This window comes from Pyrus communis, chromosome 3 (assembly GCF_041283825.1).
Source record: "Pyrus communis isolate YQ-2024b chromosome 3, ASM4128382v1, whole genome shotgun sequence".
Taxonomy (NCBI): domain Eukaryota; kingdom Viridiplantae; phylum Streptophyta; class Magnoliopsida; order Rosales; family Rosaceae; genus Pyrus; species Pyrus communis.
Window position 1 is genome coordinate 7,570,251 of NC_142567.1, and position 12,910 is coordinate 7,583,160.

At 37.2% G+C, this 12,910-nt stretch overlaps 2 protein-coding genes across 2 annotated transcripts; both read left to right on the plus strand.

Annotated features, from left to right (window-relative positions):
- Positions 1–2,401: 2,401 nt before the first annotated feature.
- On the plus strand, positions 2,402–2,962 carry LOC137714815 (uncharacterized). The gene has a single exon (XM_068453946.2). It carries the CDS (start codon positions 2,402–2,404, stop codon positions 2,960–2,962), a length of 561 nt encoding a protein of 186 aa, XP_068310047.2.
- Positions 2,963–3,791: 829 nt separating this feature from the next.
- Positions 3,792–5,106, plus strand: LOC148697841 (uncharacterized). Its single transcript, XM_088690308.1, has 4 exons — positions 3,792–4,077; positions 4,179–4,382; positions 4,797–4,892; positions 5,066–5,106. Exons 1-4 carry the CDS (start codon positions 3,792–3,794, stop codon positions 5,104–5,106), a joined length of 627 nt encoding a protein of 208 aa, XP_088546434.1.
- The last annotated feature ends 7,804 nt before the right edge of the window (positions 5,107–12,910 follow it).

Here is a 12,910-nt window from a genome sequence, read left to right on the forward strand (position 1 = left end):
AGTAAGTGTTTTCAATAGTTAAAAAAGGCTTATTATATTAGCACCCCACAAACTTAATACACCCCACATTTGCTTTTTCAATTAAATTTATCTTAATACACCCCACGTGTATTCCCATAATACCCTCACACCTCACACTATCAACATACACCTTAAATTTTCTACATACACCTTGCATTTTCTACATACATCTCATACTCTTCACAATAGTTTCTTTCTTCGTTTTTTGTCTGTGCTATGTACCATTTGATACAAAATCATTCACGTCATACAAGGATCGATTTGCTCAACTTTTTCCCTTACATTATTGTTTAGTAACAAGGATTTGCTCAACGTTTTTCTAACTAATGAACATTTATCAGCGAGGAGTTGTATCCTAAAAATGACAATACATTTTAACTTTCATCCACCTGTGACGGTACATTTTGAACAAGGTTTAGGCCACAAGTTCAGGTAGCCCCACAGAGCTAGAATTAACTTCTCAATGTTTGAGGATACAATGTTACTAAAAGTAGCTGACTTGGATATAAATCCTATAGATGTGCCCTTTTGCCTATGATAGATCAGAGGGAAGCCTCGTGTCTATAACAACATACTCCTAGATAACTAAAATTGTTTTAGATAGAGAAAGGTGAATTCCAAGTTAGGCTTAGGGTTGTCAAGTAGATTCTTTGGGTGAATGGGATGAAGTATGAACTACATGAGATATATGGCATTAGTAATTCAGTTGAAGGTGACGCACATAATTTGCCTATCTGAACCACGAGACACAACTGTTCTGACATGTAGACACATGGTAGTCAAACTTTGCTCTTTTTCTTTTCAAAGTTTGTCAAAGTTTGCTAGTGGAGAAAGTTGAGCTTAATCTTGAGTAAATTTCTGATTGGTGAAAATTAATTTGTTGCCACAAAAATAATGGTAATTGAAAGCGCATGTAAAGATCAACAATGGCTCTGAAGAATAAGTGGACGTGTTTTGCCACTAGCATTATGTAAGTTAATGGCATCCCAACATGCCCGACCCTAGAGAATGAGTGGACGTGTTCTACCAATGGAGGTTAAGAGTGATTTTGAGAGTTGAAATCTTATAAAACAAAAAAACAAAAAAAAAAAAAAAAAAAAAAAATTTGGGATATGCATATAAAAAATGATTTGGGGTGTATTTAGAATTTTATTTATTTTTAAATCTTATAAGGTCGAAATTGTCATTACATATTAGATATATAAATCATTTAAATTGTGGGGTTTATTCAACATTAAGTGGGGGTTGCTAATAAATCATCAATATAACTTTTTTCTTAACATGTCGAAACGGGTTACCCGCATGTCACTGTCACATCCCAGCCTAGGGTCCACCACATCCCGAGCCTGCTCCACCACCATAGCACGATATTGTCCGCTTTGGGCCACGACCATGTTCCCACGCCCATAGGCCACCTATTGTGCTATGGTGGTGGAGTGGGCCTGGGAACTTCCCAGTGGGTCACCCATCATGGGAGTGTTCTCGCGCGCTACTCACTTAACTTCGGAGTTCCCATGGAACCCGAAGCCAGTGAGCTCCCAAAAGGCCTTGTGCTAGGTAGAGATGGGAATATACATATAAAGATCACTCCCTTAAGCGATGTGTGATCTTACATCACTCTTGTGTAAACCTGTTAAAGACCAGTTAATAACGGGTCTTTATCGTGTAACCCGATAACGACCCAATTAGTTATCGTGTTGACCCGAAACCCATTATTTTTGTGTCATTTACATGTCGTGTTAACATGTCGTATAAGAAATTGTCAGGTCTACGTCCATGTTCCCACGCCCATAGGCCACCTATCGTAACTGCGCTTAATAAGGCTCGAGCCTCCTAAACTGCTAACCGAACAAGACAAAATAGGCTAAAAGAGACTCTTTTAACATTGTCAATGCGAATTTTTTTTATTCTTCTAACATCATATATATTGATAAGTAAAAATGGATGTAGATGAATTTGTTAAAAAAAAAAAAAAAAAAAAAAAAAAAAAAAAAAAAAAAAAAAACAAACGAAATGGCTTAAATTAATCTTTGCGATGTAATGAAATAAATCTTTTTGATAAGCATGCATCACTTTTGGTTATGTTGGAGTTTCTAGAAAGGAGGAGTTGGTTAATTAAACTAGAATAGGTTAGGTGGTTTGCATCCAATGCGTTATTATTTAGTACGTAAGAGAAAAAACAAAAACTAAGGGAACAGAAAACTAAACACGTCAAAAGAAATGGGTTTCTTTACCTTTTGTGCTCTTAAATTTAGACCTGCGCGTACCCCCTCCTTGAGTTGTTTAATTATAAATATGATCTCCATTCATCCATTGCTTAAATCAAACAAATAATTTGTGATCACTTTAGCATCAATTTAAGAAATATATACCTTGAGCAATGGACTCCTCAATTGGATATGCAACTTTCATTGCATCCTTGCTCTTATGTCTCTCATCGTCTCCAACACCATTTGTAAATGCAACAACGTCTTCATTGATTAGTAGTGTTTGCAAGCAAACCCAAGACCGATTCGGCTACAACTACAATCAATGTGTAAAATCTCTTTGGAAAGATATTCCAACTCGATCAGCATCTAATCTCAAAGATCTTGATACAACCATTGTTAAATTAGCACTAACAAATGCTCAAAAAAGCAAAGCTTTCTTTGTCAATGCGCTCAATACCACCGGCAAAGGTATTGCTAAGAGCTTCGAAGCAGTAAAACAATGTGCAGATTCATATGATTTTGCCGTAGACGGTTTTGCTTTCTCAGTGAGAGGGATCAAAGATAATGACAAATCGGTCTCCCAAATACTCACACAAGTACAAGACGAAATTGTTCATTGCGAAAACGCATTGAGCTCTGCCGAAATTGAACTTCCTGATTTAGTATCTTCGACAAACTTTTTAACCACGTTGTGTAGGGATGTCGCATTCCTTATTACTTCCCAATTATGAAATATCTAGAAAAGATACGTGAACAATGTATTAAATTTAATATGTATTATTTACATGCTAAATAAAATACATATGATTACTATATATTTAATTTGTAAAAGAAAAGAAAAGAACGAAAAACGAATGTAAGAAAACAAAAAGCTGTTTTAATATTGAATCCTTCTGTGTTGCTCTTTTGGCTGTCCATATTACACATACACCCAGATATACGACACGTGAAAATCTTAAGAACACAATATGCTATGCATTTTTATTCTTGACAGCATCAGTGGAAACTTTCAAACTATAATTCTTTGTTGATTATTCAAATTTGAAAATATGAAGGAAAAAAACGCAAGACAATGTGCATATATAACTATGATAGCATTTCAAATTGATAAACCAACTATTCAAGATCTCTCTTCACGTCAGAAATGCATGGTAAAGGTCTCTCCAAGTCAGCTACACAAGTTGGATACTCTTCAACCTCTTCAACAGATAGAAAGGAATCACAATCCTTCCTTATCTAAAACTCATGTGTAACTTAGTTTTGAATTTCAAATGTAATCAGATGATATGTTTATACTGTAACCAACCTCATCTTGTAATCTCTATATAATGAAGTCCATACCTCACTCATAATTAATTGAGTTGAGTTTATGCAATCAATGTTTACAACCCTAGCTTAAATTCTTTCATGGTATCTCTAAGCTAAAGTCTAATGACAAAATTTTTGTTTTTCTCTCCTTCCATGGCTTCTCATTCTTCCTTTCCCATTCCCCTCCCAAATGTCTCCAATTTTCTCACGATCAAACTTGATCGTACCAACTACCCCCTCTGGCACGCCTAAATGCTACATCTCCTCCGCAGTCGCAATCTTGTTTCCTTTGTAGAAGGAACCAGTAAGTGTCCTCCAGCATTCCTGAAAGATGATGATGGCAACATCAATGACACAGTCAATCCCGACTTCGAAACTTCAATCCAACAGGATGCCACTGTTATGTCCTGGATCAACTCTTCTATTCACCCTACCGTACTTGCTGCTTTAATTGGGAAAACTAGCTCCCATTCTGCATGGACAACCCTACGTGATCGATATGCTTCTCAGTCAACCGGTCGTCTTCTCCAACTCCACAGTGAGTTGATGAATACTCACATAGGTGATTCTTCCATTTCCGAATTTTTGGATAAAATTAATTGTCTCGCAAATACTCTCTCTCTGGTGCTCCTATTTCAGACTCCGACGTTGTTGCCATCATTCTCAACAATGTAGGCCCTGCCTATGAAAGCACCGTTGCCTCAGCCCAAGCTCGTGATGAGGCCATTACCTACAGTGCTTTGGAATCACTTCTCCTTAGCACTGAAAGACGACAGAAAATGCATTCTGCATTTGGTACTGACAACAGCCTCACTGCCCTTGTAGCAGGCCGCTATGGCAATCGTACACTTGCATATTTTTGAGGACGAGGATCCTCTACTGGGTTTCGAAGTCGTAGTCATTTCAATAGTGGTCGTGGATCTTCCAATCGCCACTGCAACTCTCCTCACTCTCACCAAGGGTCCAACTCTAATCAAGGGTCACACTCTCACCACGGGTCTAACCCTCACCCAGGCTCCCACTCTCGCCAAAATGATGGGATTCTCGGCACAGCTCCTTCCCAAGGTACTTTAACTACTAGACGCATTCAATGTCAAATCTGTAGTCGTCATGGCCATTCTGCGATCGAATGTTTCAACCACCTAAACATGTCTTATGAGGGACGCATCCTTGCACCCCGATTGCAAGCTTTTGCTGCTACGGCACCTTCTGCTTCTGCCACAGCACCTGCCATATAGGAGTGGTTGTTTGACTCAGGGGCCAATGCTCACATCACAAATAATTCTGCCAATATTTCAAATCCTCATCCTTATAATGGCATGGACCAAGTCAATAGAGTTGTTGGTGGAACAGGTTTGACAGTTTCACACATAGGCAACACTTGCATTCGTACACCTAACTCCACATTTAGATTACCCAATACCCTCCTATGCCCACATGCATCAACCAATATTATTTCCATCCATCGCTTTACAAATGAAAATAACTGCTCTCTAACCTTATATCCTAATTCGTATTCTGTTCAGGACCTTCACACGGGGAGGATGCTTTTACAAAGCCCGAGTAGAAATGGTTTATACCCCTTCTCTGGTGTTTCATCATCAAATAAAGGTGTGTCTGCATTTTTAGGTACTAGAGTGTCCAATTCAATTTGGCACTCTAGGTTAGGTCATCCATCTACTCATATTTTAAAAAGTTTGGTTTCTAGGAATAAATTGCCCATTAAAGGCGTTGTCACTAGTGAGTTCTGTCACTCATGTCCCATGGGTAAGAGTCACAAGTTACCTTTTCAATTGTCAGCTTCTAGGTCTTTGTCTCCATTAGAATTGGTTCATTCCGATGTATGGACTTCACCTTCATTTTCTATCAATGGTTTTAAATATTATGTAGTATTTATTGATGATTATTCTCGCTACTCTTGGTTATATCCATTAAAATTAAAATCCGATGTTTTTTTCTACTTTTGCGTCATTCAAGAAACTAGTTGAAAACATGTTTAATACTAAAATTAAATCACTCCAAACCGATGGAGGAGGAGAGTACGTAAACAACACTTTTAAAACCTTTTTGACTCAACATGGAGTTTTACATCGCTTTACATGTCCACATCATCCCGAACAAAACAGCATTTCTGAATGTAAACATCGTCATATAGTTGAAACTGGTCTCACACTACTTGCTCATTCATCCTTACTAACTTCATTTTGGGATGATGTTTTTCATACAGCAACTTATTTGATCAATCGTTTACCAACTAGAGTTCTCCATAATGAGTCTCCATTCCAAAAGTTGTTTCACAAATCTCCTAAATATGATTTTCTTAAAGTTTTTGGGTGTGCATATTTTCCATATCTTCGTCCCTATAATACTAATAAGTTACAATTTCGTTCCAAACGTTGTGTTTACTTAGGTTATTCATTAAATCAACAAGGTTATAGGTGTTTAGATATGTCCACGGGTCGCATATTTTTGTCACGTCATGTCTTATTTGATGAAACCACTTTTCCCTACAAAGAATCCATTTCTACAAAGCCTTCATCCTCCCAGTCATCTACGGTACTGACCATTGATCCCTATCCTTTAATAAATCCCCTTAGGAATCCTAGCTCCATTACTTTCCCACCAAATCCGCATCCCACCTTACTATCCACCCAACCTAACCCTATTTCTCCTACTTTCCCTCAAAACCCACACCATCCCATGCATCACACCATAACATCCACACAACCTAACCCTATTCCACCTACTTTCCCACGAAATCTGCACCCCCCATCCCTCCCACTATATCATCCACACAACCTCATCTTACCTATTCACCTATATTAAACAATCCTATTCCATCACCATCACCCATCTCACCTGTACACTCTATACCTGCCCTATCCCCAATCCTATCCTCTACGAATGCAATAGGTGTTGCTCCTGTCTCATCTTCCTCTCCAGGACACATTCAACCTGTTCACTCCATGGTCACACGTTCAAAGGATGGCATTCAAAAACCCAATCCCAAATATGCGCTTGTTTCTGATGTGACTAATGAAATAGTTGAGCCTACTTGTTTTACACAGGCAAATAGGTACCCTGAATGGCGTATGGCAATGGCAGAAGAGTTCAATGCTCTGCAACAAACAGAAATGTGGTCCCTGGTTCCTTTTCATTCTGCCATGAATGTTCTACCAAATAAATGGGTGTACCGTATTAAACGTAAATCTGACGGTTCCATTGAAAGATTTAAAGCACGTCTTGTTGCTAATTTTTTTCGTCAACAAGAAGGAATCGATTACAGCGAGACGTTTAGTCCTGTCGTCACTCATGCTACCATCAGACTTATTCTCTCTGTGGCTCTTCATTTTAATTGGCAAATACGCCAGCTTGATGTCAAAAATGCGTTTCTCCATGGTTCTTTAACTGAGGAAGTATACATGCGCCAACCTTCTGGCTTTGTCGATCCACAATTTCCAACACATGTATGTCGTCTTCGACGGTCCTTATACGGCTTAAAATAGGCCCCCCGTGCCTGGTTTCAGTGTTTCTCTCAACATTTGGAAGAGCTCGGGTTTCATGCATCAATGGAAGATTCTTCGCTGTTCATTTACTTCAATAGAACTACTGTTATTTATTTACTCATCTACGTTGATGACATTCTTGTTACAGGTAATAATCCATCCCACATCTCCACATTGATTCAACAATTGGGAAACAAATTTTCAATGAAGGACCTTGGGGCCTTGCATTATTTTTTGGGAATGGAAATTACGAGAACATCGACGGCCATGTATTTAACACAATCAAAATATATCCTGGACCTACTCAAACGCACTAAAATGGCTGACGCCAAACCATTGTCTACTCCAGCCCTTCCTAGCCGCAAGTTTAGACTGTATGAGGGTGAGCCCTTGGATGATGGTACAAATTTTCGAAGTGTTGTTGGGGCTCTCCAATACCTCTTATTCACACGACCTGACATTGCTTTCGCTGTAAATCAAGTCTGTCAGTATATGCATTCACCCACCACTACACATTGGGTTGCAGTCAAGCGCATTCTTCGTTATTTGAAAGCCACTCATGATCGCGGTATAGTTTACAAACCCAGTTCGTTGTCCCTAACAGCCTTTGCAGATGCAAACTATGCTGGTGACCCCGATGATCGTCGCTCCACTGGTGGTCATTGCATTTTTCTAGGGGATAACTTAATCTCTTGGAGTTCTAAAAAACAAAGAGGTGTGTCTCGCTCTAGTACAGAGACTGAGTATCGAAAAATGGCCTATACCTCTGCCACTTTGTCTTGGTTCCGCCACATATTCCGTGATCTTCATCTGCCTCTCAATCCACCACGATTGTGATGTGACAATATCAGTGCATTGGTAGTAGCTTCCAATCCAGTTTATCAGGCTCGTATGCATCATGTGGAAGTTGATTATCATTATGTTAGAGAAAAAGTAATTCGCAATGAACTGGTTATGGGATATGTTTCATCCGCTGACCAAATCGCAGATCTCTTAACCAAGGGTTTATCCACAGCTCGTTTTAGTTATCTCATTTCCAAGCTTCATGTTTGTCAACGCCCACTCAGCTTACGGGGCGTGATAAACCAACTATTCAAGATCTTTCTCCACGTCAGAAATGCATGGTAAAGGTCTCTCCAAGTCAGCTACACAAGTTGGATACTCTTCAACCTCTTCAACAGATAGAAATGAATCACAATCCTTCCTCATCTAAAACTCATGTGTAACTTAGTTTTGAATTTCACATGTAATCAGATAATATGTTTATACTGTAACCAACCTCATCTTGTAATCTCTATATAATGAAGTCCATACCTCACTCATAATTAATTGAGTTGAGTTTATGCAATCAATGTTTACAACCCTAGCTTAAATTCTTCCACAAATGACCGCAACACTTTAAAGACAATAAGGAGTCACATTGATACTGATACAATTACACTTCCGAGTTTTGAGGTTTGGATTTTATTTTTCTCCACTTTTCTACTGCTTTCAGTTCTCAATGAGTTTTGGGTACACAATCATACGAAGAAAAAGCCAATTGGCAAGGAAGAGATGTAAAGTCTGGTCCCGTCGATCACCCTTCCCTTGATAGGATACATGGGTCAAGGGGAAGACTTGAGTTCAGGGACGAAGTTGGCTTGCTCATTGAATTATCGCGGTGCTGTGAATATCTCAACCTCCATCCCTACCTGTGCAAGAAAGAAATAGAATTTGTTGAGGCACTGGGAATTTCAACAACTCAAAGAAAAGGACCGCGCTCCACCATACCACTTCCAAACTCAAGGTCCAGCTGACTCTACTAGAAGCAAAGGGCAGTACTTTCCACCATTGGAAAACTGGTGGGTATATTCTAGCAAGTCGTATTCCTCTCTTAGAGACTAGTAAAATCTTAATATCGATCACATCCGTTGTAGTAAATACAAATTGGTAGCTTTCAATATGGACTTCGACTTGGACAGTGGAATACTTTAGGTTTCTATAAGTCTTCACTACATTTTGGTACAAAATTAAAACTTAAGAGCTAGTTTGTTAACCAATTCGTTTGAAGTTTTTAATTTTTATTTTTAATTCTATAGATTGATGAAAAATATGTGGTCTAATGACCAATGAAGAAAGGCGAAGGACAGATGATGAAAGCAGTGTGAATCGATGTTCTAAAAAAGGGTTTATACAGCTGGCTAGCACCACGATTAAATACTAGTTGGTTAGAAAATCAGGTATGGCGCCTAAGCGGGCCTAGGTGGAATAGGTGATTGTCTTTTTTTTTTTTAATTGACTTTGAATCTTGACTCACTCTTTCCCAAACAAAAAAAGAAAACCAAGGATGCAATGTGTTCGTCTATCTTTGCCATAGCTCTTTGATGTTGTCAACAAATTGTAGTACTTTATAATTGATTTATATTTTGCATTTTATATTTCCCCATTAGAAGTATAGTTTTTATTTATTTATTTGTTTTAAGTATAAATATGCACTTATTTATATGTCATATAATAAATTTAATAATTAAGATAAGAAAAAAAAAAAAAAACCCTAGGCCACCAGTTAGGACCCTACCCGACGCTTAATAATGGCCTATCAATGTTTAAAACATAGGTGTGAGCGAAATATGTCTGGAAATCAAACACAAAATGTCTTGATTATGCTCCCTCGGCTGATTTCCGGATCGCCCTTTCGATTCTTCCTTCGAATGGCTTAAAGCCCAGGTAGTACATTACTACAAAATACCAAATATTTAAAGATATGCAAAATAAAGGAAGTTGCGTTTCAAGGTTGAGAAACCTTGCATGTTTTTAACAATAAAACCCTTCAATTTTCATCAATCATTAAGAAAATAGTATTGGAACTTTGGCTTGATATATCGTCTTCAAGAGTTATATTGGCGATGTTTTCATTAATGCTTTCCACATTAACACTCTCTTGCACATAAACTAAGAATAAAAAACCAAACATCGTCAACCATTCACATGTGTTTGGTATTTTTAAATTACTTGATATTTCTATTTTCAATGCTTTGGTATTTTTACTTGATATTTTTATGTTTAAGGTGTTTTATAATTTTGTAATCTCACTACTTGCCTATAGTATACTATAGAAATAAAAAATAAATTTTTAAATTTATATAGAATAAAATACAATAATACAAATTAATATACATATATACATATTCTCTATGACTATTGTATTTTATAGTAATTGTTTTTAGTTGTTTAAAAAAATTAAAATCATCAAAATAACTTGTTTCTTAACATGTCAAAACGGGTTACCCGCATGTTATTCTCGTGTAAACATGTTAAGGACCCGTTATTAACAGGTCCTCATCATGTGATCCATTATTAACGGGTCCTCATCATGTGACCCGATAACGACCTGATTAGCTATTATGTTGACCCAAAATTTGTTATTTTCGTATTGTGTTAACAGATCATGTAAAAAATTGCCAGGTCTAGAATTGTTGTGAAGGAGTAGCATTAATCGCCAAATTTTTAAACACTGCACACAAGTATCAGTTCTTTCACTTTAAAAGATGAAAAGCACTAGCAAGTCACAACGAGAAAATCTTGGGCTATATTATCATTTGTTCAAAAATAAAGAAACTCATCACTGATATTCAAGGTTCCTCACCTCTGTTAACTTTGGCCTATGGATCTGGACAGTTGTTTAGTAATTTTTTCTAAGAGCATGTGATCAAAATGTATAAATCAAGCAAAAAGGTTTTTTTTTTTTTTTTTTAAGAGCATAACTACTGAAAAATATATGTTTATGACCAATTGTCATGAGATTTTTGTATCTATCAGTAACTTCTTAGTTCCTGCATATAATTTTTCTTCAACCACATCTCTAATAGAAAGACTTCTGAAACATCTAGTCTGGTACTTAAACGTTGAACTAAATCTTTGGGTGCTCTTGTGATACTCATGTTCTCTATTCGGATCTTGAGGATCTTATCTATACCACAAGAAGCTTGATGTACTCTGATACTTGATTGTAGTTCCATACTACTCAAATATCACATGTTCATTCACTGAAGTTTCCATTCTGTCATCATTCCTTCCAGTCTGATTTACATTGTTGTAGCAATTGAGATATCCCTGAGAAATTATGGGTGTATTGAAGCTTAACAACTGAGAAGTCACCCTTGCAATGAACAGTTTTCATCATTAAAAATTTTACATGTCCTGAAAGTATCATGTTGTGCAACATGACAACACCTATCTGAATATATGAGTACTTAGTGATGGTTTAGGATGTCTTCACTGGTAATGGTTCTAGATGAACCTTGGTCCTGTTTTAGGTATGAAGACAGTTATTTTCTGTATAATACATGCTTCATATGGCCAAAATGCCTCTTTAAATTCAATTGATCTTATGTGACTGCCTATTGCTTCCATAAATGTACTCTAAAATAACAACCAAAAGGGGAAAAATCATTATGTTTCTTATTATGCAAGATGTAATAGTATCTTCATGCTTAAACAAGGTTTCTTCAAGAAATTAGTCCAACTTGGAAGTCAGACTTGTCTCGAGGGTTAAAAATGGCATCAAGTTTCCCTTATTCGATATTCTAGTGCATTACTAGATATCATTAAAGTAATACACGATATCTTGTTACGTTTTTTAATGCAAGACATTCTTGTTTTAAACTAATTTGTTAAGAGTATATATATTGAATAATATATGTCTTGCAGTATATCTCAGTTGCTTGTTAGTTAACTCAAAATAAATAATAATCACCCTTTGTTATCATCATTGTCTGGTTACAAGAAAATATACTCATATGATATCATTCCCTTTGTTATCATCATTGTCTGGTTACAAGAAAATATACTCATATGATATAGTTTATTCTAGACTCCGTGTATGTGTTATTTGATCTACCAATACTAAGCAACCACGTTCAAAGATGGTGGAGTCATGTTCATTAAGTTTTCCTACAGATTCTTGGACGTTTGGACAAGAAACGATCAAGGTCGTCCATCATGACGTATTTATACTTCGACATCTCCAAGGGAAGAAACCTTAGGTTGTTCACTTTCTCAATCTGTTGCAGTTTCCTCTTTCTTGTTTCCTATTTTCCTTTCGTCTAGTTTGTGTGTGTTAAAGAAAAAACAAAAAAAAAAAGACAAATCAAATGGCCTCACCATCACGCTACGAGAAAAGATCATCTAAGGGCAACCAAAAGGCTAACAGAACAGGTAATTATTTGGATGATCGTGTTCAGGGAAATTTGCGACCCCAAACTCAGTCAGATGCAGACTTGTATCAGAAGGTCTATAAGTGGACGATGGTTTCAGAAGGGAAAGTAGAATTCACTAACATTCCAGGGTTGCGAGAAGGTATGAGTGCCAGTGCATTCTTAGATGACGAATAACCCTTAGAGAGGCATTAAGAGATGGGGTTTCCATGGATGTGTCTACGCGTAGATAGCAGCATATATGCAAGATGAGCGTATGTTAGGCGTAGAGAGAATAAGTGTATATTGGAGAAGTGAAAAGTCTAGAGAAAGTTTGGATTATAAAAAATTTCAGTGGATAAATACTCAGGTTGGGGTATTTATAGAGATCTTGAGAGTCCTTGTAAGGAAAGTAATCCCAATTAATTTGGGAGATATCTAGGAAAGAATCTAATTCTCCTAGTGTTATGATTATGTTGCCTAAATCCCCATGATATCCTAATTTGACTTGAACTAGGGTTTCCTTACGACAAGTAATATCTTCAATAGGCTTAAGCCTAGCATGTTGGACTAAGATTGTCGGACTACACCTGGGCCATTGGCAATCTGGCCCTTTTCACCCCAAGGTCATGGGCCGGAAAATCATGGTCCCACAAATATCTCCAGCATGCAGTGTATACTCCTCCAAAGA